The 24,987-nt window shown below is 44.4% G+C and overlaps 1 protein-coding gene across 5 annotated transcripts in view; it reads left to right on the forward strand.

The window, feature by feature from the left end:
• The window catches only part of PHACTR4 (phosphatase and actin regulator 4), a 97,840-nt gene that overhangs the window by 36,948 nt on the left and 35,905 nt on the right, over positions 1-24,987 (forward strand). For 3 of the 5 annotated variants that reach the window (XM_030539342.1, XM_030539337.1, XM_030539341.1), the window contains 2 exons: positions 3,783-3,829; positions 6,937-7,007. Coding sequence is in view for 2 of the 5 variants with exons in the window: in XM_030539340.1 (XP_030395200.1) it covers positions 3,814-3,829 (16 nt within the window). In the remaining 3 variants the exon portion in view is untranslated. Of the gene's footprint in view, positions 1-3,093; positions 3,203-3,782; positions 3,830-6,936; positions 7,008-24,987 lie in introns of those variants that run through there. The other 2 variants (XM_030539340.1, XM_030539339.1) reach the window with 2 other exon arrangements.

A 24,987-nucleotide genomic window follows, 5' to 3' on the forward strand; every position in this document is an offset into this window, starting at 1 on the left:
TGCATTCCTGGCCTGGCCACGGTTCTGTTAGCACTTCCTGACTGCCAGAAACAAAGGTGAACTGAAAGAGCTGTTTCAGGCTGCTAGGTGCTAAGGCATAGATTGAATTGATGAAGTGAGTGTGTGAAGTGGTGATAGTTAAGGAGGAGGACTTGTGGCACCTTAGAAACTAACAAACTTATTTGAGCAAAAGCTTTTGTGGGCTAAAACGCACTTCATCGGATGCATGCAGTGGAAAATACAGGATGAAGATGTATATACGCAGAAGACATGAAAAAAATGGATGTAGTCATACTAACTATAACGCGAATAATCAGTTAAGGTGGGTTATCATCAGCAGGAGAAAAAAACGTAGTGATGATCAGGATGGCTCATTTCCAACAGCTGACAAGAAGGTGCGAGTAACACTAGGGGAAAAATAGCATGGGGAAATAGGTTTTACTTTGTGTAATGACCCATCCAGTCCCAGTCTTTCTTCAAGCCTAATTTAATGGGGTCCAGTTTGCAAATTAATACCCATTCTGCAGTTTCTCGTTGGAGTCTGTTTTTGAAGTGGCGATGCAGCTTGCAAGGTTAAAAAGCTCTGCCTTTAGGAAGTCACTTGTGTACGTGGAGACCTTAAACTGACCAGGTAACCCTCAAGGCATATATCACTAGTAGCATCCTTCCTCAATCCCTCCCTGTTTTCATCAGCTTCTGCTGCGCTTAGCAACTGCAAACTCTTCAGCACAGGGACTCAGCGTGGTTTTAAAACACCAAGAGAGGCAAGGTGGGTGAGGTAATATTTTTTTGTTGTACCAACATGGCTACAACAAAACTGCACTAAAGCACCAAGCACGTTTATGATTCTTTATAAATAAGTATACTTCAGCGAAGGTGCACTGTTTAGTTCCTCTGCAGTTCAGTTCAGAACATAGAGAATCTCTGTAAGAAAGCTGTTTTCCAGTATAGTGCACAATTTCTTTTAATTCTTAAGCCATTTGACCATAAATTCAGACTTGAGAGACACGGTAGATGAGGTAATATCTTTTATTGGACCAACTTCTCTTGATGAGAGAGACAAGTGTTCGAGCTTACACAGAACTCTTCCTCAGATCTGGGAAACATACTCAGGGTATGTCTACATCTACAATTTTGCAGCGCTGGTTGTTACAGCTGTATTAGTACAACTGTATAGGGCCAGCGCTGCAGAGTGGCCACACTTAACAGCAACCAGCGCTGCAAGTGGTGTTAGATGTGGCCACACTGCAGCGCAGTTGCACACTGCGGGGAAGGAGACCTGCTTGGAGGGGGGGTCGGGGAACGCCAGAGCACACTGCGGGGCTGGATACCTGCTTGGAGGGGGGGTCAGGGAACGCCAGAGCACACCGCGGGGAAGGAGACCTGCTTGGAGGGGGGGTCGGGGAACGCCAGAGCACACTGCGGAGAAGGAGACCTGCTTGGAGGGGGGGTCGGAACGCCAGAGCACACCGCGGGGAAGGAGACCTGCTTGGAGGGGGGGTCGGGGAACGCCAGAGCACACCGCGGGGAAGGAGACCTGCTTGGAGGGGGGATCGGGGAACGCCAGAGCACACCGCGGGGAAGGAAACCTGCTTGGAGGGCAGTGGAGTTTGCTTAATTACCAGAGAGGCTTCCTCAGGTATGCTGGGATACCTGCTTATTCCACGGAGGTCAACAAAAACGCTGGTGAGTGTCTGCACCTGATGACCAGCGCTGGTGATCCAGCGCTGGATCCTCTACACCCGAGGCACGGCCGGGTGTACGGCCAGCGCTGCAAACAGGGAGTTGCAGCGCTGGTAATGCCCTGCAGGTGTGTACACATCCTAAGTTGCAGCGCTGTAACCCCCTCACCAGCGCTGCAACTTTGTAGTGTAGACAAGGCCTCAGTGTCACAGCTAAGTACACCATCCTGTGGTTTCTAAAAGCTTCCTATGTACATGACCTTTTTCCATTCTCTCTAGGTAAGCATTGAAATGTTCTCATTTTTATAGGCATGGTGGATTGATTTAAGTCAGTGATCTAAGTTGCTAATTTTAATCATAACTTAAATCAGCTAGCAGAAAACCTTGATTTAAATTAGTTTTAATTATATTTTGCACTTGTACTTTTTAGGTTTTTTCCCTAAAGAAAGGTTGAGTCTGGTTGGTAACCACTAAAATATGTTGATTTGCAACTAAAAATTGCCCTTACACTAAATTTGGTGCTTCTTTCTGATAACCAGGAGGACATGCTGTATTTTTACAGTTATTTAAACAATTATATAGCTTAATTTACATTTATTTAGATTCTTAATTTTTCCATTTTTATTATGTTAGAAGAATGGTAAATGATGCATTTCTTCTTTACTGGATTACGGTAACTTTTTACTTGTAATTTGTGTCAAGCACTATTTGGGTGGAAATGCAAATACAATTAAAATGCAGAAAAATACGATTTTTAAAAAAATTAAATACAACTCCCTTAATTGTGCTGGATACATAAGAAAAAAATTAACAAAGATAATCCCTTGTTTTGCATTTAAAATTGACTGATTTATTGAAGGAAATATTCTCTGTAAGGATTGAATTGAACTGATTGTTTCTGGTCATATCATTCAAGGTTTTAGAACTTGTAAATCTCATCATCTCATCATCTCATACCTTGTTTTTATTCCTCGATTGGAAGAGGAAAACAAGTTTTCCTGCTTTTCCAATTCCGTATTTGTTCCTTAACTTTGAATGAACTAGTTATTGAACTGAACTAGTTGAATAAACTGAAATGAAGAAAATATTCTCTCCCTCTCCACTTCCCCCGCAGAAGAGGCTACTTCTGTCAAAATCTGATCTAGCATACCAACAAACTCTGGTTTCAGGTGCTTAGCCAGTGGCTTCCACCAGTTCAGTGGCTGACTTTCTTCAAAACTTGGAAGCAAACACATACTGCTTAATATCATTTTTTGTATTCAATTTAAATTATTTAAATAGATTATAATTTTAGGCCTTAACATAAATTGTCACTTTGATATTTAGTTTTATAGATTTGTTTAAAAAGGCAGTTTAAATAGATCCAATTTTAATCTTTTACATCGTCAATTTTTATCCATTCTGTTTATAGGTTAAGGCACGCTGCCTTGGGGATGCAGCCATGATTTATCCATGGAAGAAGTGTTTGACGCTTTATTTGTTAATGAAGTTGTAGTTTTAGATTTTAACCTGTTCACAGCGTAAGTAGTTTCCCTATGCAAAACACACACCACATGCATGGCACTTGGAGGTTAAAGTGATGTTAATAACTTTCATTTTTATCGTGCAAATATATTGTGTATGGGATGGCTAGTGCTCCGGCATTAGTGCTAAAAGGGGGAGGTTTCCCAGACTTGCGCTCTCCTGGGGCGGATTTAGAACCTGCCAGTACGGCTGTCTCCTCTTTTGACTTGCAATATTTGAGGTGGGTAGCAGAGATGATGCATGTGCATTCTGTGCTGTGGGGCCTACTTGCGTGGAATGGCAACAAAAGAGAACGTTCAAACCCAAAGCATTCTGAAATCTGAAGCTCCCTGGAATTAGTTCACCATGATAGGACTTGTCACATTTTTGCGCTGAGGGCGTGGATGTCAGTGTCTTTCCATCTTATTCCAAAATTGCCAGATAGGATTCCCTAACCTGGGGCTCAGTTACCTGCCTGCTGGTTAGACTTGGTTAGCCACTGTTGAAAGGGCAGCTAAAGTAGACTAAGGCTTCGGTAAAACTCAGGATTTTTCTGCTATCAACTTGCACGTACATTTTGTTTTTTTCTCTCTGCAGGAATTGTTCAGAAAGCTAGCGTACCACAGGAATGGAAGAAAACACTGGTAAGTACTCTCCTGGATCCCTGTGCCAAGTTTGTTGGTCTTTTTTCCTTCAGCCTTGGTTCTCCTACATTTTCATAAGGAAATGATGCTTCCTTAATTTCTGGGTCTTGAATAATAAATGTCCAAATAGCAGGATAAAAGACAACCAGAAAGATAAGAACTAATGCTGTATAGCACCTACGAAGCACTTCAAAGACCAGATTCTGATCAGTTAATATGCTGTGAACCTCTGGATCTCACAGGTGAGAGGAATCAGAGAATTCTGCAATCCTCAAAGCATTTTACAGGCAAGTAGCCATTACTATTTTACAAATGGTGAAACTGAAGCTTATCTAAAGCCACTCTGCAGTTCCATGGAAAGACAAGGCTTAGAAAACAGTAGCTCCTAGTTCCATATTTATTCCCCTAGACGGTGCTGCCATGTGAAAGATGCAGGGTTCTTTAATTTAAAAAAGCTGACTTTGGGCTTGTCTACATCAGAAAGTTGCAGCGCTGGTGAGGGAGTTACAGCGCTGCAACTTTGAAGGTGTACACATCTGCAGGGCACCACCAGCGCTGCAACTCCCTGTTTGCAGCGCTGGCCGTACTCCCGTTTTGTCTCGGGTGTAGAGGATCCAGCACTGGTGATCCAGCGCTGGTAATCCAATGTAGACAGTTACCAGCGCTTTTCTTGACCTCCGTGGAAGGAGGAAGCCTCTGGTAATCAAGCTGGTTTCCTTTCCCGGTTTGCTCTCGCGTTCCCGGAGCCACCCAGCAAACCGCAGGGAAGGAGACCTGCTTGCTCGGGGTTCCGGGACCGAGAGAGCAAACCGGGAACGCCGCGGTTTGCTCTCTCGGTCCCGGAGCCACCCAGCAAACCGCAGGGAAGGAGACCTGCTTGCTCGGGGTTCCGGGACCGAGAGAGCAAACCGGGAAAGGAAACCAGCTTCGCCGCGGTTTGCTCTCTCGGTCCCGGAACCCCGAGCAAGCAGGTCTCCTTCCCTGCGGTTTGCTGGGTGGCTCCGGGAACGCGAGAGCAAACCGCGGCGTTCCCGGTTTGCTCTCTCGGTCCCGGAACCCCGAGCAAGCAGGTCTCCTTCCCTGCGGTTTGCTGGCTGTCTCCGGGACCGAGAGAGCAAACCGCGGCGTTTCCGGTTTGCTCTCTCGGTCCCGGAACCCCGAGCAAGCAGGTCTCCTTCCCTGCGGTTTGCTGGGTGGCTCCGGGACCGAGAGAGCAAACCGCGGCGTTCCCGGTTTGCTCTCTCGGTCCCGGAACCCCGAGCAAGCAGGTCTCCTTCCCTGCGGTTTGCTGGCTGGCTCCGGGACCGAGAGAGCAAACCGCGGCGTTCCCGGTTTGCTCTCTCGGTCCCGGAACCCCGAGCAAGCAGGTCTCCTTCCCTACGGTTTGCTGGGTGGCTCCGGGACCGAGAGAGCAAACCGCGGGGAAGCTGGTTTCCTTTCCCGGTTTGCTCTCTCGTCCCGGAACCCCCCTTGAAGCCGCCCAACAGCGCTGCAGTGTGGCCACATCTAACACCACTTGCAGCGCTGGTTGCTGTAAGTGTGGCCACTCTGCAGCGCTGGCCCTATACAGCTGTACTAATACAGCTGTAACAACCAGCGCTGCAAAATTTTAGATGTAGACATGGCCTTTAGAGTAAGGCACTGCATGACTTTTCCTCAGGCAAACTGATCAACATGTTCGTTAAACCTAATCTGTGATGCAAATTGAATTTGACCTCAGTTCAAGTGGTAGAGATCTGCATAGAATAAAGGCGTTAATGGCTTTTTCTGAATGGCTGAAAATACTAGAAACTGTTTTTTTGCAAACATTTCATCTTCCCTTCATCAGAAGGAGTCAATCTCTCTCTCACACACACAAAAAAACAATTGGGTGCATTTCACCGTACATCCCACTGAAGTGTGGTGTTAATTCATTCCATGGCTGCCAGCTAACATTTTAAATGATGAATCATTTAAGATGAAGTCATAGCAAAGATTATCCTCAGCTTGGCACTGGATATTCAAGGGTCCCTTTTTAAAAAGTCTCTATAATTAAATTACATTTAAATGCCAGCCATTTATTGGATCACTTGCGGTTTGTAATGAGCTGTGACATAAGCGAAGTAATAAAGTTGTGTGACCACAAATCTTGCCTGTGGGCCGTCCTCACAGAGACAAATTATATCACCCTTAACTAGGGAATTGAGCGATGTTCAACAGTGGCATTGTCTTTGTGCAACAATGGCAGCACCTTTGTGTGACGGCCAAGTTAGGACTTTGTGGAAAACTGATCTGCTGGACCCTAATGGCTGGAGCAGTTACAGCCTTCTTTCTGTGCCAAAGTGAATATGCATAGAAACTGCTCATGATGAAATTCCTGGTAACAAGTTACTGCTATGCACTGTGATAGCGTGTTAACATGAATGCTTTTTTCATGCTATTCCCCTTTTCCTCCAAAAAAGTTGCTTTGGGCCACGTTAAACTAACCTGTAACTGACAACTTTTGAAGTAAATGACTTCAGTGCTGGTAATAGATGCTGGAGCGATGGCCATGGGGGATGGAATCTTTCTGTTTATCCACAGCACAGACAGCAGCAGTGCAAGTTTCTGTCACCCCTCCAGTATGCCTCAGCTGGCACTGAAGTGACTCTTCTGGGGGTGGCTGCAATTAAGCAGACTGTTAATCCTGAGCCTCTCTGCTGAAACTACCAGCAGCTAGTTTGTGTCCATGTCAAAAAAGCCGTCATCTGTCCACTGGCAATTGACTTAGACCTCAAACTCATTTTACAGAGGCCAGCAAGCAGCCACCAGATTACAACCAATCTAGCTCACTCTTGACCTTGACTGCTCTAGTGACCTGGAGGTGGAAAGCTCTAAATCTCATTACCATTCTCCTGAGCCATGTAGAATCACCCACCTCCCCCCATTTGAACACTCCGCTATACTAGTGCGAGAATGGTTATATTTTGCATTTCTGCTCAAAAGGACCTTGGCTATATTTTGTTTCAGCCTGTTGTGACTCTTTAAACCTACTGGTTTATATTGTTAACGTTGCTGGAAACAATAAGAGGTAGAATAAACAGATGGGTCTTTGATTATTATTTTTGTTTAAATTACTTGCTTTTAAGGAGGTTCATTCTCCAAGTGCTACTAAATTCAGGATTCCTGGGTTCTATTCCTGGCACTGACTGGAGAGGAGGTAAGGCTGAGCTTTAAACTGGAGGAGCTGTGTGACTAGCTGAGCTGAGGCTGGCTCCCTTTGTTTTTTCAAAACCTAGTGACTTGATCGATTCCTGTCCTTAACCAGTCATATATTAACCACCTTCACAATACTGCATGGCTGGCTTTTGTTTTGACTGTATTGGCACATGATGGTGTGCTCTGAATAGCATTGCAATGCACCCAAGTGGCCACTGGGACTGTATGATTAATCATAATTCCTTTGTCACCCGGCTTCGCTAGCCATGCATGGGGAGGGATGGAAGCTCCTTTTGGCTGGCTGCCTTGTTTAATCAAAAATGACAGATTTGCTGCTGCCTTCAGATTTTAATTTATGATCATCAGTGAAGGCTATTGTGCGCATCCCCTGTAGACAATTGTAGTGGAGTTTTAGGGTATGGCTACACTTGCACTTCAAAGTGCTGCCGCGGCACCAGCCCTGGGAGAGAGCTCTCCCAGCGCTGCACGTACTCCACATCCTCTACGGCTGTAGCTTGCAGCGCTGGGAGCCGCGCTCCCAGTGCTGCGGCACTGTTTACACTGAGGCTTTACAGCGCTGTATCTTGCAGCGCTCAGGGGTGTGTTTTTTTCACACCCCTGAGCGCGAAAGTTGCAGCGCTGTAAAGCGCCAGTGTAGCCATGGCCTCAGTATTGAGCTCAGCTCTTCCACTGAGATCTAAAGGAAAAGGAATATACAGTCCTCCTGGTACTCTTACTAACTGGTGATGTGAAACCCACCAAAGAGGAAGAAAAATCTGCAGGGATGGAAATAACATGGTTTTGGGTAGGTGCTGAGGCACCAACATGACTAGTGTGGTGTTAAATCCTAGTCAGGGCACATACATGCATTCATTTTCCATGTGTCAGGGTTTGGGGGAAGCTTGCTAGTTTCCAGGTTTAACTCCATGACTGAGGCAGGCGAATGGATGCTAACAAGTGATACACAACAGGAAACGGTGGACCAAGGCTTCTTTGCAAGGCCTTGAAGAGATCCCACCTATGCAAGTGATCTGTTAAGGAAAATATTGTTGGAATACTCAGTCAGCTAATTTACTTTTTCCCTTCTCAAGTCTTTCCTGTCAACACATTGGGAGTGAAGTTTTGCTAGCGGCCATATTCTGTTTTTAGAGTATATTTCTGCTATTCCATTCCCAACCCACGCTACATCAGCATCCAGTCCCTCCCACCCAAAAGATAACATCGTTTCCTGAATGCTCTTAAATTAGCTGGTCTGGGATCCTGTGTTAGTTTTTTTTTAAATTTAGGAGTCTTTTCTAGTACTAAGATCTAGCATTTTACCTGTATAGAATCATAGAATATCAGGGTTGGAAGGGACCTCAGGAGGTCATCTAGTCCAACCCCCTGCTCAAAGCAGGACCAATCCCCAGACAGATTTTTACCCCAGTTCCCTAAATGGGAATTGAAGGACTGAACTCACAACCCTGGGTTTAGTAGGCCAATGCTGTTATTTAATGAGCCTCTTGTAAGGAAAGCTCTGTTGCTTGATATATGTCACTTGTCATTTGCTCATGTGACATGACAAGTCTGAGCTAACAGCAAATGGAAAAAAAAAAAACTTTGGAACATCCTGCAGAGAGGCTAAGAGAAGCTAACTGCAGAGACACCAAATGATTATGCCCCCATCAATACTGTATAGTTCCATGACATGATCTTACGAAGCAAATAGTTTAAGCATCTGTTTCCTTTTTGGCAGTGGAAATCTCAACTTAAGCCCATGGCTATTTGGAAACTCTGCTGTGGTGCTGGGATGAAATAATGTGGAAACAAACCTCTAGTTAGCTTTCCAATAGCACTTGCACGGACCATGTTTGAACATTTGCACAGAGCTTATTTGCTCTTTTTTTCATGGGGAAGTGTTTGTGGGTGGCATCATTGTATCCTTTCAGCTGCCTGTGAAAACCTTTGGTTTTCTGATGTCAGAATTTTTGCTTCTTTCTGAGACTAGGAGTTTATTTGGCAATTATTGGGAGGACCTTTTTGTAGCTCTCCTGTCTTGAAAGCAGAGGCCACTGATGGAATTGCTGTGCTTGAAAGGTTTGCTAGATCTCGATTAAGGATTTTATTGCTACCAGCCATCCAGGCTGTGAACCAGCCATCCAGGCTATAATCTTGTGCTCAGGATTGGTGAGGCATGCTAGGATGCTGTCATGTTGTGCTGTTGTTAATCAAGCAGAAATGCATGCTGGGTAGGGTGGACTCTTCTATACCCACAAGCTTCTTCCAAGAAGTCTTCTTGTTTACTCAGAGGTGGCACTGAAGATATTGCGGAGGAAACGTCTGTTCTGTCCTATTTCTTTATTTAGGATTGCCTCCCCCCCCAGCCCCTTCAGTTCCTGCCATGCCACTCCTTCCGACTGCTCCCATCTTTTAAGATGTGCTTGGGGCAGCCACAGTAGTCAGTGGCTCTCCGTCTCCTCCGTGCAAGCCAATGGGTAATTTGAGACTCCATTGTAGCTTCTGGGCTAGATGGCCTCAAGTTAGGAAACTAGTACAGTAAATCTCTTCTATTGCTTTTCGGAATTTAAATTCTCTGGGAGGCACTATAAACTGGTGAGAGGAGGAGGTTAGTAGTCAGGATACCCACGTCTAGTTCCTAGTTCTGCCACTGGTTTCCTGTGTGGTGTTGGGCAAGTTACTTCATTCCTCTGTCTTCACCTGCACAAATGGGGATAATACTTTGAAGTGCTTTGAGAGCCTCACCTGAAAAGCAGCATGTAAGTAAGGTCTATAATTATTCCATATATATGGATGATGGTATTTCTGAATCTGTTTAAGGTGTGTTTGTGTATTCAGAGGAGGATAGCTTTTCCAAACACTGGTCCACATTGTCTAATAACTGTCCCATCTGCAGGGAAGCTGAGATTAAAGGACTATTATGAGGTTTTTCAGTACTAGATTGCCAGGAGGACTGTTTTAAATCACTGTTTGTTACAGCACCCACCGTGTCTTTCAGCTAAATAATCTCTGTAAAAAAGACACACTGGTGGCCAGAATGATATGACTCCTGTTCTATCAGATGCTTCAGTCATGTTCCAGCGGCCTCTGCTGCAGATAGCTAAAAATAACATTTACTTCAATATGCTCTAGTCATCAGTTGCGAGGTGGGGTGTATGTGTATGGATGTTATCTTCCCGCTGGGATTTCTCACTGCTTCTTATTTTAAACATCACCTGCCAGGCTTGATGTCGCCAGGTAAAGCAGGTGATTGGTAGGATAGAACAGAACACTCTGAACAGGTAAAGTCTTTTCTAAAAACACCAAAATCGGTAAACATAGCAAATAGGAATACGTTTTCTGCCCCCACTTTAAATGCAGCTGCCAATGCTTTTCTTGCTGTTCCTTTGTGTATATACCTTCACATAAAGGAAAATTCAGATGGGCTTATGAAGCCATTTGTGGTAGCAGCTGTTAAAAAAAAGAGGAGGGGGTAGTGGTTTTATAGGATATAACACTTGACTGATAGTTTGCCAGTGTGAATCCAGTCCAGGTCAGTAGTGACTACAGGTACTACCTGATGACTGAGGTCTTATATGAAATGAGGTGGACATGTCAATCCAGTATTTGGTGGGGAGAGAAGTCCACAAGAACCACAGAGAAAAGTGGCACTAACTGACACCTTCTTGGGCAAAAGGTCTAAGGATTTAATTGGGCATGTAGACGGTATTCTCCTCTTTGCTCCAGCGATGGTCACTGCAGGTTCAGGGCTGAAGCACTTTGAACAGGACATTGTGCTAGGGATGTACTTGCCCTTCTGCCGCTTGTCGCCTGATCTCCAGAAAAATTGAGGACCTCCATCTCCAGGGCCATCCATCTGGCTCTTTTCGCCACCCAAACTTATTTTCACATGAACTTATTACACTTTAAAATGGAAATAAATGGGGGGGCGGGGACAGCACTGTGCATTGATCTCCACCCTTTGTGTTTGCCGGGGGACTTGGATGAACAGACTGCTTCTGATTTGGAAACCAGAGGTTCCTTGAACTTGCTTTAGTGTTATTTCTGTATTAGACAGCATCCAGGTGGGGAATCCCCTTCTGATGATTAGAAGTCTAACTAGAAGTCAGCTGCCTATAGGTAGACGTAAGAATAGACCTTTACTAATTGTGCACAGACATCTAGAGGGAACCTGTCTGAAAGCTTTTGCGTGCTTTTGTGCAAAAGAGCTGAAGATGCACTTCTGAGTTTTAGACTAAAGCTCTGGAGATGTCCTTCCACTGTTGTGAATGATCTCCTGTTTTGATCTGTAAAGCAAATTAACCGACAAACCATCAGAATGTTAGAATACTTCAGTGGTAAATTTCATAGCTGTTACCCACTTACCCCACCAATCTCCTTAAGAATGGCAAGCAGCCAATGAGGAGAATATCACGACCTTTTAATAAAACACAGTAGAGAACACTTGGAAGTGTTATCATAAATAATTAAATCAACTACACTTGTCAGGTTAACAAAGTACCATGGGATGTATTAACCTGGTGGCTTTTTGTTTGTATTCTTAAATTTGCAATGGGTATTCCAGTTCTTAGTGAAATTGTTTACGAGTCTTGGCTGTGTGCTCCGGGCAGCTAGATGAGAAACAGTAAAGGCATCGCTACTTGCCACATTTGCAAATGTATCAGATCAGTCGTGCACCAGTCAGTTGATCCAGCAATAAAAGGAATCCCAAGTTGAAGTATGGACTCTGACTTCTTTTCTTTCCAGGTCTGGAATTGCAAAGTTATGTGCTGAGTATTTAGAGACTTTGTAACTTTGCAGTACCCTATGTCCAGTGACTGATAAAGCGGTTAGAGGACATAGCCAGGTCTGCAAATAGCAGTTTGTACAGATGGTTCTGTGCTGGAGAAAGTGCAAGTCAAAGGGTATGGCCACACTTGCACGGCAGCGCTTTGAAGTTTCGAGTGTGGTCGGAGCGCCAGCGCTGGGGGAGAGCTCTCCCAGCGCTGCATGTACTCCACATCCTCGATGGGTGTAGCTTGCAGTGCTGGGAGCTGCGCTCCCAGCACTGTGGCACTGTTTACAGCGAGGCTTTACAGCGCTGTATCTTGCAGTGCTCAGGGGTGGGTTTTTTTCACACCCCTGAGCGCAAAAGTTGCAGCGCTGTAAAGCGCCGGCGTAGCCATTGCCAAACTTGCTATTTCATGGTTTAGTCGCTAAGCTGTGGACATACTGGCACTGACCTTTAGTTTTGCTTGAACAAGGTATACGGTAGCAAAGGTCATTGTGGGCGTCAGAAGATTTGGATTCTATTTTGAAGTCTGCCTTTTTCCTTGGATGGCTTCCAGTTCCACTGCCACCCTGTCTAGAGGGTTTAGATGGGGGAAGGTAACTAAGTTAGGTGAGTCGTATGTGAGGGAGTAACCTCTGTTTGGATGCAGGTGAGTGGGAGCTTCGGATAAGTGGAATTATCTTGTACCACTTTTTTAAATTAATAGTCATCTTCCCTGATTTCCTAAAGGCTGTTTTGCACAGCAACTCTGTGCTTAAATGGCCCACAACAGTGGCTGAGGCGAAACTCACGCAGACCTGGCTGTTTTCTTTTAAAGTAAACTGAACTTTATCTCTCCTTAGTGTTACTGCCCTGGTGCTTTGTGAAGAGCATCAGCTGAACAAAGCTGTGTTATGGGCGCCAGCATGCTGCAGAGTTAATGCTGATCCACAGTGAGGAACTCTGCTTGGTTTTTAACTGTTCTTAGTTATATCCAGGGCCGTCCTTACCCATACGCAAAGCATGCAGCTGTCTAAGGCACAAGGAAATTTGGGGCACCAAATTTCCTGCTGCTTTGCGCTGCTGCATGCTGCTCCAGCCCCTACTCTGGTTCTTCCCTGCCCCAGTCCCCTGAGGACTCCAGAAACGGTTGGGCCTGCACTCACTACTCACACCTGGTAAGTAGAGTGACCTGGCCCTGGCTGCACCGCCGGTGAATGCTGGGGGACGGTTCCCCTCTCCCCCCAAGCCTGGGGGGCAGAGCGAGCTAGGACCAGGTCACTCCACTTCCTGCAGGAAGTGGCCAGCGCCCGTCCTCCATGGAGGCCTGGGGCGGGGCTCCACACAGTTCCCCTGCAGAGGCTTGGGGTTGGGGCTCCACACAGTCCAGCCCCCCCGCCCCCCCGCACGCACAAGAGGGCTGCATAGGGCACCAAAATAGCTGGGGACGGCTCTGATTATATTGCCCCTGTTGTCATTTCCTTATCATCAATTCTTAGAGCACGTTGAAGTATAACCCTGGTCCTGACTTCTGAAGCTGGTTTTAGCCCCTTGAATACTTTTCAGCATAACAAGCAACCTGTAGAAAGCACCTGGCACTCTCCTTGGGTCTGTAAAACTCTTACTGGTCTGTCTGTACCTAAGGAAGAATAATCAATGTTTATGACACTGACAGATTTTAAAATCATTGATCGCCGCTCGGGGTAGGGAGTACCGTTGTCTAATTCAGGCAGCTTCTGCCTTGCTTCAGAAAGCATGTCCTCTAAACTACCTTGAAAATGGGAGGCGATGCTTTTGTTGCTGGACTTCAATAAAGGGTTTCTTATTAATTTCTCTCTAAAAAGCAATTATATACTCATTTGAGTGATTAAATCCAACTGTATTCAATGACCTTTTGGCCTGTCTCAAGGCATTAGGCTTCAAAGTTTATTACTAAAGAGGGTCCTGGATCCTTTGTGGACTCCTATCTAGGTATTTATCTGACCCTCCTCCGTAGTATCAGAATGCCTTTGTCATGAATAGATTTCATCCTTGCAACACTCCTGTGAGATACTGAAAATTACAGAAAGGGAGCTGAGGTGTAAAGCAGGTTAATGATTACTGAGGCTTTTACATTCCTCTCATCTCAACTTGAAGTGCTGCCATTTGTCTGTCTCAGTTGAGGACTGCAGAGGGCTCCCCTTAGATGCTGTCTTTACTGGCTTGGGTTTGTCCATTTCTCCCCTCTCCCTGAATCTGAATGCACTAACTTGGCAGAATTTCACATTTACCCTGGAAGTTGTCCTGGCTTGTGTGGATATGTCTTCACTGCAGAGAGGACCCTAAGTGATCAGCACCACGGTTAGCCTAGCTCGGTTGTAAGTGGACACGGGAAAACAAGACTCAAGTCACTCTGTCCTCACTGGTGCTGCACTCTCCAGTGTGTTGCTAGAACTTCTTGAGTCATATCTCATGGTTCTCAGTGATGCAGGTAAGGTGAATCCCTCTGATTCTTTCCCAGTGAATTGTGGAGGAACTTGTCTGTCCTTTTAGGTAGGTGGGAGATTGTGGGAAGGCACTGGAGGACTGTCAGCACTCAAGTGGTATTGCCTGTGTCCTCTCTGCAAAGTGGGCTGTAATCTAGACCCCCAGCTAGTCTGGATTGAAAGCACCACCATCGTTGGGTGAGAGGGTTTTAAGTGTGAGCGGAAGCCGGGATAGAGGCAACACCGAAGTAAGAGCCTGAGTTAGCTCTGCATTGGAGACCAGTAGTAATAGTAGAATAGTAAACAGTGTCCCAGAGGAGCAGGAGACCAGATAGCATGTGCAGGGGGGCAGGGGGAGGACAAACAGGAACCTGGACAGCATGTTCCAGGGGAGAAGGGAACCCAGCAGCTGGGCTGCGTGTGCAGGAAAGAGGACAAGTTGTGGGGAAGATGGGGGAAGGGACCAGCAATAGGCATTATTCGACATATCTGCTTTTCCATGGCACTCCTCACAATAACAGCAAAACATCTGAAGCATTACTGAATGGATACTTGCAGTACCCTGGGAGGTAAATCATTACTGCTATCCTCATCTTGTAGAGGGGAAACCGAGGCACAGAGATTTAGTGACTTGCTCAGGGGAGTCTGACAGAGCTAGGAACAGAATTCAGATGTCCTGAGTCCTAGGCCAGTGCCTTAATCACAAGACCTTCCCCGTCCAATCCAGGGAAGGGTGAATTACAAGAAGGAGGTAGAAATGAACTGAAGAGCAAAAGGAGACTGATCAGTCCTTTCTGAAATAGCGCTTCCCAAGCTTTGCCTGCATGATCCCACTGTCAGACTTACTGATCCCCTCAACCTCCTTATTATATCACTACACTAGCTGCTGGAGGCAGTGCTGTGCGAGCCCTAACAGGAATACGTGCCGGACAAAACGGCACCCTCCCTGCGTCATGACCTTGCGCGCATTGTGTGCCAGGTTGCATGTACAGAGGATGGTGTATTGTAGAGCAGGTCCTGATGGTTTGTATCTTCAGTCAAGTTCATGACCCCATTTGTTGATGGTATGGTCACGCTTGAGGTCACAACCCCTGGTTTGGAATCCGCTGAGCTAAACACTCACCTCATTCGCAAATGCTCTTTTCTAGCTAAGCGATTGCCGCAACTGCCATGTGGTGGTCGTGTTCCTGTGAATGGGAGAGGAGGTGGCTAACTGGCCTCATGATGTAATCTACACTATGAAAGAATTCAAGAATCCTTGTTTCTGGTCGCCTGGCCCTCCCCTTAATACTTACAGCCCAGAACTATTAAGTGTGACATATAATGATTTAAGAATCCTGTGGCACCTTATAGACTAACAGACGTTTTGGAGCATGAGCTTTCGTGGGTGAATACCCACTTCCTCAGATGCATGTCATCTCATGACATGCATCTGAGGAAGTGGGTATTCACCCACGAAAGCTCGTGCTCCAAAACGTCTGTTAGTCTATAAGGTGCCACAGGATTCTTTGCTGCTTTTACAGATCCAGACTAACACGGCTACCCTCTGATACATATTATGATCTAGTTACTTGAGCATCTTGTGGTGCCTGTTTGTTTTAGATTAAAGCCTGCGACATCCATTCAGTGGTTGTCTCTGCGAATATGCTCAAGGCTAACTTGCTAGGTGTACAGAAATTTTCTGCTGTGTATTTGAGTGCATTTTATAGCTGGTAGCTGTGCAGTTGGACCACTAGAGGGCAGACATTACTTAATTTGCAGTTTGTAGGCTGTGGAAATGGAATGTGGTATATTTTATTGAGGAGAAAACACTGGTTTCTTGCCTGATTTTTTTCCTTCAGTTGTAATGAAAGGTTTTACTTTTACCGTTAGTGGCTTGTCAGTGAGTCAGACTCATCTTTGCTTTGTAAAATAGCTGCTGAATGAGGTGAAGGTTTGCCTCATATCTGCCTCCTAAGGCCGTTTTTCTGATTGTGTTCCTTGTCGTGAGAAGTGAAGTCACAGACACTCTCCATTCAGAATCTGTTTACTTAAAAGACTATAGCCATTCCTGCAAAACCAGGGATTTAGTATAGAAAAACTGGTAACTTTGGCCTCAGTTCTGGAATTTGATCCATGCAGGCAGACCCTAACCCTGCATAGCATCCATTGATTTCACTGGGATGATGCACTGGTGCAAAGGTCTGCCTGTATGGATCAGACTACAAGATCAGGGCCCTTACTTGTAGATCTGCCTGGTTGCATCTTCCATGAACAAGTAGTTTAGCTGAAACTGGAGCATGATTTAAAAAAATAAATCCAAACCAACAAAACCTACAGTCAAGTTGTAGCCAAACAATGGTGGCAACGGATGCTGAATTTTACTGGCTGCGAGCCAGTTTTAAATCTTGAATCTGGCTTGAAAGCAGGTTATAATTGCTTGAGGATAGGGGCGAAAGAGCAAGGGAGGCATAATCCATGTTGTGCTCCACAACAAAAGCCTTCTCCCTGCACTTTGAAATGCGGAATTTAATAATTCCTGCACATTCTGAATAGAAATCTTGCAGAAAGAAAACAAGGCTCAGTCCTTTATATTTCCACTGTGGTTACCCCCCTCTGACTAGGAAACAGCCCCATGCACTGTTTGCTTTGTTTGTTGGCTTTTTTTTCCCTTCTCCTTCTGTGCTGTGGCTGCAATAAGGGATTAATTTGCAAGGCTCGCCTTCCAGTGAGTCATCAGCTGGCAAGGAGAATGGGTTTGGAAGCTTAGGGAGTGATCCCCATTAGATGAGTGTGCAGTAACCTGATTGACAAAGGGTAGGTTACCTTCCACAGAGGGAGCTTGGGATGTGTTTATTATTTTTCTCTGAAGGTTCCTCTAATTTGATAAATGTTTTAATAGCAGCAATAAACATTACCTTGTGTGTTTATTTCAAAGTGAAAGAGACTTCCTCCGTGCTGTTGCTTTAGGAATGGCTTAAAGGAAGAGTGTAAACAACCTGTGCTATCCTTTTTTTTTTTTTGGCTGCTTGTTGAACAAGACAGTGGGATCAGAACTGAGAGCTTTACAGAAAGTGTTGTTATAGAATCATAGATTATTAGGGTTGGAAGGGACATCAGAAGGTCATCTTGTCCACCCCCCACTCAAAGCAGGACCAATCCCCAACTAAATCCCCAAATGGCCCCCTCAGGGATTGAACTCACAACCCTGGGTTTAGCAGGCCAATGCTCAAACCACTGAGCTAGCTATCCTTCCTCCCTGTACAATGCTCCACTGCTGTCACACTTTAGTGAAGATGCTACTTCCCTGACAAGAAAGTTCCTCCCACCTGCATAGTTAGGAGGTGTATTATGTTGACAGGGCAGTCTACTGGAAACCTCAGCCAATGCAGTGTCTGATCGTCAGACATGTCAATAACGAGGGCTCGTTCTACAGTGCGTTTCTAAGAATTTGAAAGTGCAAGAAGATAAACCTTACTTTGTGGGCATTAGAAGCATGGAAATGAGCTCTTTGTTCCATTTTCTTTGTGCTAGGGCAGCGTGCTTCCTGTCATTCACTGTTTTTCTTTCCAGACGCATTAATACACGGAGCAAGGTTAGTGGAATCATAGAAGTTACAGATGGATAACGCCCAATTAGATCAGCTAGTACCTGCAAATGTGGGATCATTCTTACAGAACATTTAGTGGGTTGTCCAATTTAGGTTTTAAATTCCAAGCAATGGGGTGGGTTCAACTCCCCTTGAGAGTCTGTTTCAGGGGTGTCAGGAAACTTTTCTTGATATTCAGGTTCTGAGACTAAATTTGAATTCCAGGGGGCTTCTTCAGATTTGTAAAGTTTGTCCCTTTAATCCTTCAGAAACTGCTTAGGTTACCGGCTAACTTTGCATGTGGCAAGCCTTTTCCCCCTTCTGGGGGGGAATCCATAAAGACCCACTGAAGCCACAGTTATTGACATTCAATGAACCCCATAACGGCATTCCTCAGGAAACTGTGTAAAATCAGTTTGAAGACATAACTTTTGTCAGTCTTTTCTCACCTCCTTTTGTCCATATCATGGTACCAAATACAAAATGAAGAAACTCACTAAAATCTTACCCATAAAGGGCTCTACTTTCCACTACTTTTAATGATCTATTTAGAATTTTTTAAAAATTATATGGACATGATCCTCCATTGCCCTGCACCTGTGCAGAATGTTCTACTCTCTGCGCTTATCTAAATAGCTGCTTATCTAAGGTGCTGGGCAGTGGAAATATTACAGCATGGGAAGTGATTGTTCTTCCCTTCAAACTGAGAGAATGCTAAAGTATGGGGGGATTTAGACTCCCATTAGTGCTAATTAAGCAAGTAGACACTCAGTCCCTTGGTGCAGGGAATACAGACACTGTATTGGGCTGAAGTACCAGTGCATTGCAGGGACTAGGTAATATTTTGCTTTGGGGAGGAAAGGAAAATATCTCTCTGAATGTAATTAAGTTGAAAATGCTGACACTAATGAATTACCCATGCTTCATGTTGGGTGGGGGGAATCCCCCACTGAATCAGTGACATGAGGGCTTTGGGAGTGAAGTTCTGCAATTAGGAGGATCAAATGATGCTGACCATGAAGTTAATCCCATTCTCTCTCTGAAATATTGAGCAAACTGCTTGTGCCCTCTGTAATGGGATTGTTCCACCTAGTCTGGTGTGTGCACTGTGTCTCTATCTGTATTTTCTTATCTCTACCACCCTTGAGCCTGGAGTCAAGTTTGTCTAATCCTCACAGAGAGGCTTATTCTCCCAATGAGTTGTATAGCCTAGTTCTTCACTGATTTTTGAGTTGAGAAAATTTATCTGCTGGGAATGGACGTGCTGCTGTCAGGAACATGGAAGACGCAAGGAGCTATGTTATGTTCACACCATGCAAACCAAAATTAGATAAATACTCTTTCTGGAAGATTGCAATGTACCACGACTTTATTTCTTAAAATCCAGAACCCTAACATACCAGAACCAAAAACACACACAGAGAGAAAACAGACTCTGTAAAGCAGAGAGGCATAACTCACTCCAGCTTGCTCTAAGCTGGCTCTTGCCGACTGACTGACTGAAGACCCAGATCATAGCTTCCTTACAGAGCCGCCTAACCTGCAGGCAGCACCATGAAATTCCTTACCCTTAAAGTACAAGCTCAAAATTTTAACACAGTTTTGCAAAATTCCACAAACTCATATTGCAATTCTACTCCAACGAATGACTAAAAATACCCCCTTCTTATGCAACATCCTCCCTGTGTTTCCTCACGTATTTCCTTTGGCACTAAATGCATTACTTACAATTACTTAATGGAGTTCTAGATTCATGGCCAAATTATGCCCTCCATTAGGACAACCCCAACTGACTTCTGGTTCTGTTCTTAGTAACAAAGATGTAACTGTAGACGGAACTTGGTCAGCAAAATATCTTACAGGTGATGAAGAAGCAAGATTCAGAAAGAACCAGACTGTAGATTGACTTTGGAAGTTAGAAATCCCCCTCCGCCTTCTTTTTCTTCTTCTAAACTGAGCTGGTTCTCTTGTGATGCAATAAAATGGAACCCCCCGTGCAAGGCAAATTTTTAGTGATGTTTGAGTAGAATGGCACTGTCACGCTGTCTGGAGTGGCTAATAACTGTGAGGGCCTTCTTCAGGGCAGACACCCCAAATTGGTGTGTTCTATAATTAGATTTCACCAAGCCATTGACAAATGTGAACTCCTGGATCACTATACCAGTCTTATCATGGAGTCACAGGCTGTCCTCCCTAGACCCTCCAGACTATCTTGCCACCCAGACAAAATGGACTTTGTGATAAAAGGTCACTTATACCAAAAATCATATCACATTGACATTGCATCCAGTCCCAAGAGACCAGTAACTTGCCTCAGAGCAGTTTGTACTCTAGATCTTACATCAGAGATGCTGTAGCCAATTCTGTAGTAAACTGACTAAAGGTTTATTAGCTAAGAAAAGGAAATGAGTTATTGGGAGGTTAAAGTAGATAAAATATATGTACAGATGAGTCACCGTTTGTAATTGCAAATAATGGCAGTGATGTAATTAGCTGCCAGTTTCCCAAAAGTCTTTTCAGGGTTCCCAGATTCTGTGGGGATCTCCACTTTGCATCTGGTACGCTTCCCTGTAAGAGTCCAAACAGTTCAGAGATGCAGGATCTTTCCTTGAATCCTTCTTTCTAGCTTCTTCTCGCAGAAGAAAAGCTGACAGTGTTAGAATTCACATGGGCTTTTCCTTTGATGACTGGGAGTGAGAAATGCATTTGGAGTCTTGGACCTCTGATCATCACACACAACGACCATTTGCTTTGAAATTAGCACTTTTCTGTTCGTTTGCATTCCACAAGGCTTCTTTCTTGTTTGATGAGTTAGTTAGTTACAGGGGTATACACAATATAAATGTTTGCTAGTACATTATAATGCCATATACTACATTATTATGCTACAGATAAGTGAAAACAATGCAAATAACATCCCGCTAGTTTTCATGACAGTTCAACACACTTACACACTTAACAGTGACTTTGATCTATGCTAATACACAGGTGAATTGGCCTGGGGCTCTAGCATGAGCTGGCGTCTAGTCTGCCAGCATCATGGGCACTTTACAAGAATACCCAGTAAGCAAGCAGATGTTTTGTATGGCAACCAAAAATATTCCTCAAATGCAGGAAAGTCCCTACAAAGGGCTGCTTGCTTTAGTACCAAAGTTTTTGATTTTACAATAGAGATTTTATAAACATTTAAGTGAAAATGATTTTTTATTTATAGCACGGCTGCGCCCTGCCTTTTCCCAGGCTCTGTAAGAACACGAGGGCCAGTGTCAATAATTGCCCAGCGTGTGGATCATTTCTCTTTATGGAACAGGAATAACCTCTACCCCTGCTATGACCTCTCTGAGGGGAGCCTTTGGGCCCTCCCGTGTGGCTGCAGGAGGAGCAAACCACTCAGCTGCTTATGCCCTGGGGCATATGGAGGCAGTCCAAGACTCCTGGCAACAGTTTATGTTTGAAGAACATTGGAGCTGCACCTCTGCTCCTCCTAGCTTCACCAAGAGAGCACCCTCAGCTGATGTAACAAGGGGTGCGGCCTGTTTAGTTGGGAGCCTAATAAGACTAAACTCTAGCATACCAAATGTAAACTTCACTAGAGACGTGGCCTGATTCCTGCCTGTGTGTACCCCTATTAAATAAATTCTGTGCCGCAGGTGAAATATAACAGCCATAGCAAACAAATTACCTTAAGAGTAAGCCTGTTAGTTTAACTGTGCCAAAGTTGTATTCCTCTATCAGTTTATTGTGGATCTCCAATACAGGAGTTCCTTAGGGGGGCGACAGAGCAAGGAACATAGTGTTGCTTTGTACAATATGTATTAGCGTGAAACATCTTGACCTCTTCCTGTCCTCTCTCGCCAAGCAAGTCCATTGTGGACCTATCTGAAGGTGGGGAACCTATCTACAGTACAGTAAAATGTATTTCATATCAAAGTGTCATGCAGAGCTCCCCAGGAGATTAATCACTACATGCAAATGCAAGTGATCTCTGTGTGAGTTGCTGTATCGCACAGACATGTAGCAGCAAAGTGTAAAATCTACAAAGGGTGCATTGGGCAGAGGCAAGGGGATTCAAACACTACAGCTCTGTCCAGCCCAGTGTCTTAGAAGTATGTTCACAGCAGCAGGGTTAGCACTGCAGTTCCTGTGCTTCGAATCTTTTCTTCTGTTGGCCAGCAGGATCTGAAATTGTCCTCAGCCTCATATGCAACCTTTGCCAAGTCCGCTCTCTTCAGGAGTGACTCTGGATTGTGACTGAAAGGACTGCACTATTTCCATGAATCCTTTTTGGCTAATATTTTGGTCTGATGCTATTGGTACCCAATATTGTGGTGGTTGGTGCTAGATTCCACTGTGAGGGGACAAGGAAAGGCTTATGTGGAAGGAAGGGGAGGATACTGGACATTACTGGGAAAACCTGTATGGTGACATCTGGAGAATGGGCAACTTTGTAGCCCGCTGTTACTTTCGCAATGATATAGTCAGTCAGATCTCCTGATCTGTCAGTGTTATCTCATCTCTTGACTGTTTCCTTTAATTATGTAGAATGGCCTTGACAGTGTAAACAATGGCCATTGCATTGTTTCAGAAGCTAGATGAGTCAAACACAATGCATAAGCAATACTGGATGTGGAAACCAGGCCTGCATCATATTTAGCATTTATAGCATTCTTCCATCTCCAAGGTGCTTGACACACATTGATCGTCCTCACTCTGAGATTTTCTCCAGGGGGTAACCTTAGGCTAAGTAACTTGTCAAAGGATATAGAAGATTTGGTGTCAGATGATGTTGGACTCAGCAGCTCTTGACTTCCACTGCTGTGTGTAGGCCACTAAACATTGCCTCTGTCAGTTTAAAATACGTGGGGAAGTTCTGAGCCTAAGCTAGGAAATGATCGCAATAGTATTTGTTATCCTTGACAGTTATCTCCATTGGTCAGAATTCAGGCATTTGGCTGCACACTTATCCCTCACAGTGCGAGGAAGGAGTGACTGGTGGCTCTGCAGCCGTGTTCTCAGTGAGAGTCCCTCACCGTGTCTTACTAATCACTCTTACACTTGTATGTATGGTGCTCTGGACACTCACCATCCAAGTTAGTCCTCAATAGTTTTATAAACTGTATTAATTTGAGTGGCTAGATCATCTCCTTAAGTGTTATCTAGTTCTTCAGGTAAATATAGAGTGGGACCTGTATTAACTTGAATCACGAAGTTGATAAACTGGAATGGTTCCTTTTGGAGCAGTGTCTGTATTAGTCAAATATTTATTCATGAATTGTTTCAGAAGGCATATTTGTGCAATAGACAGGGAGATCAAACCTGTAATTACGTGCTAGCTTCATGCTGGTGGAGATTCCTAGTAAAACAGACTTCACTTACAGAAGGAAGTTTTTAAACGTTGTGTTTGTGGATATAAAATACTATGCTGTAGTTGGGAAATTTCAGTGTTTAGAGATGTTTTGAGTTACATAGGTGAAAAAGTATCTTCCTCCCTGAATTTCTGACTCTTACAAGTGCTGGAGTTTAGCCAAGTCTGTTTGCAGTTCCTTTTAAGAGTGAAACTGTGGTGGGGAATATTGGTTTCTCTTCCAAATGTATGTGCCCCAAATGATCAGAAGCAGACACTGTTTATGCCTAACTTGTCTTGCATTTTAACAAGGGGTTCCTAGTCTAGTCAATTAAAATCGAGCAGGTGCCATGTGGAAGTTGGTTGTACCCCAAAAGTTTAAACTAAAGTGCTTTTATCCATTTCCCTAGTCAGAGCCAAGTAAGTGAAGGATGGTAAGATTCCCTCGCATTGTCTGGTTCTGTTTTGCCATGTTTTATTAACTTACAAAGAGTGTAATTTCAGTATATCAAATTCTCAGTAATTTTAGGAATGAGGGATAGCCGCGCTTCTTTCTCTGAGGTATACACATAACGAAGGCACTTAAAAGTTGGCAGAGTAAATGCTGTAATGTTTCATGGGGTGACCCTTTCTAGGGCATTGCAGCAAAAGTGGGGGAACCTAGGAAATAAGATTTTAGGTTGTGTAGAAAGTTCTTCCCACCACTCTTCTCTCTGTTACCATAGGCAGTGGGGGGGGGGGGGGAATTCAACTCAAGCTGATAGTTTGCCACCTTGATGCACCAGACTAGAGTAAAGTTAGTTGGGATGGTATCTTAAGTATTTCAGAACGATACGCCAGAGCAGGCTTGTTAGCTGTTGGGCCACAAGCTGTATTTATGCTGACTAACTTTTAGGGTTAAAGCTACATTTTTACTATGTTTAGAAGTTTACAAAGGATTGTAGCCATAAACATCACTAGTAATAATTAGCCTTTATAACTTCTGCATATCTAGTGCCTGGCCATACTAGTCTCTTTACTATCCTAAAGGTTGCAAGAAAGGTCATGCAGCTTTGCTAAAGGAGCCTGTTTTTAGTTTTGCTATCTTTCTGCATTCAACTCTAAGCTCTTCAGGACAGGGCTCACATACTTTGTGCTCAGTAAAGTGCCTACCATAAACTGGCGATCTAGCCCTCTCTGCTTAGCATGTTCGCACTATTTTGCAGCAATTATTCCTGTATTTTGCCAGCCGAGTGTTGGTGTATGAATATATTTTGGTCTTAAAAGGAAAGAGAATGTACAGCTGTTTCTCTTCTATTCCCCTTCATCCCCGTGGTTTGCATTAGGAGGAACTAGATGACCTCCTGGTTTCACTCTTATATCTTGCTCCTGGCAGCTCTTGCTCTTTGAGAGAGGAGATGGTGGTTTTAAATGAGTAAAAAGGGTGGGAGGGGAGGGTTAGAAGTTGTTTACCTTTAAGTTTTCCATTCTTTGAAAATTATACACGTTCCCATATTCCAGTTTGTTGTGCCCTCCAGTAATGCAACTCGAATGTGACAGATGGGCCCCCTACACCTTGAGTGTCAGTAGAACATGCTGTCACTTGGCTGTTTGTGTGGTGCTTTGTTGGAATGTATCCTGCTGCTTGTTCTTTCGTCAGCTTTTGACGTAAATACTATATCAGAATGCTCTGAGGAGCGGTTGGATTCTGCCAAGGAGAGTCCGTGGCCTAGAGACAGTATAGTCATGAATCCTTGAAATTATCATGACTTAGCCAAGATGCGGCTGGATCTCAAAATTTGAGGAAGGAGTGGTCTATTGTCCATCAAAAATATTGAGTACATTTTAACTATGATGGCTGGAGAAGAATGGAAGAAG

Source organism: Gopherus evgoodei, chromosome 20 (assembly GCF_007399415.2).
Source record: "Gopherus evgoodei ecotype Sinaloan lineage chromosome 20, rGopEvg1_v1.p, whole genome shotgun sequence".
Classification (NCBI taxonomy): Eukaryota; Metazoa; Chordata; order Testudines; family Testudinidae; genus Gopherus; species Gopherus evgoodei.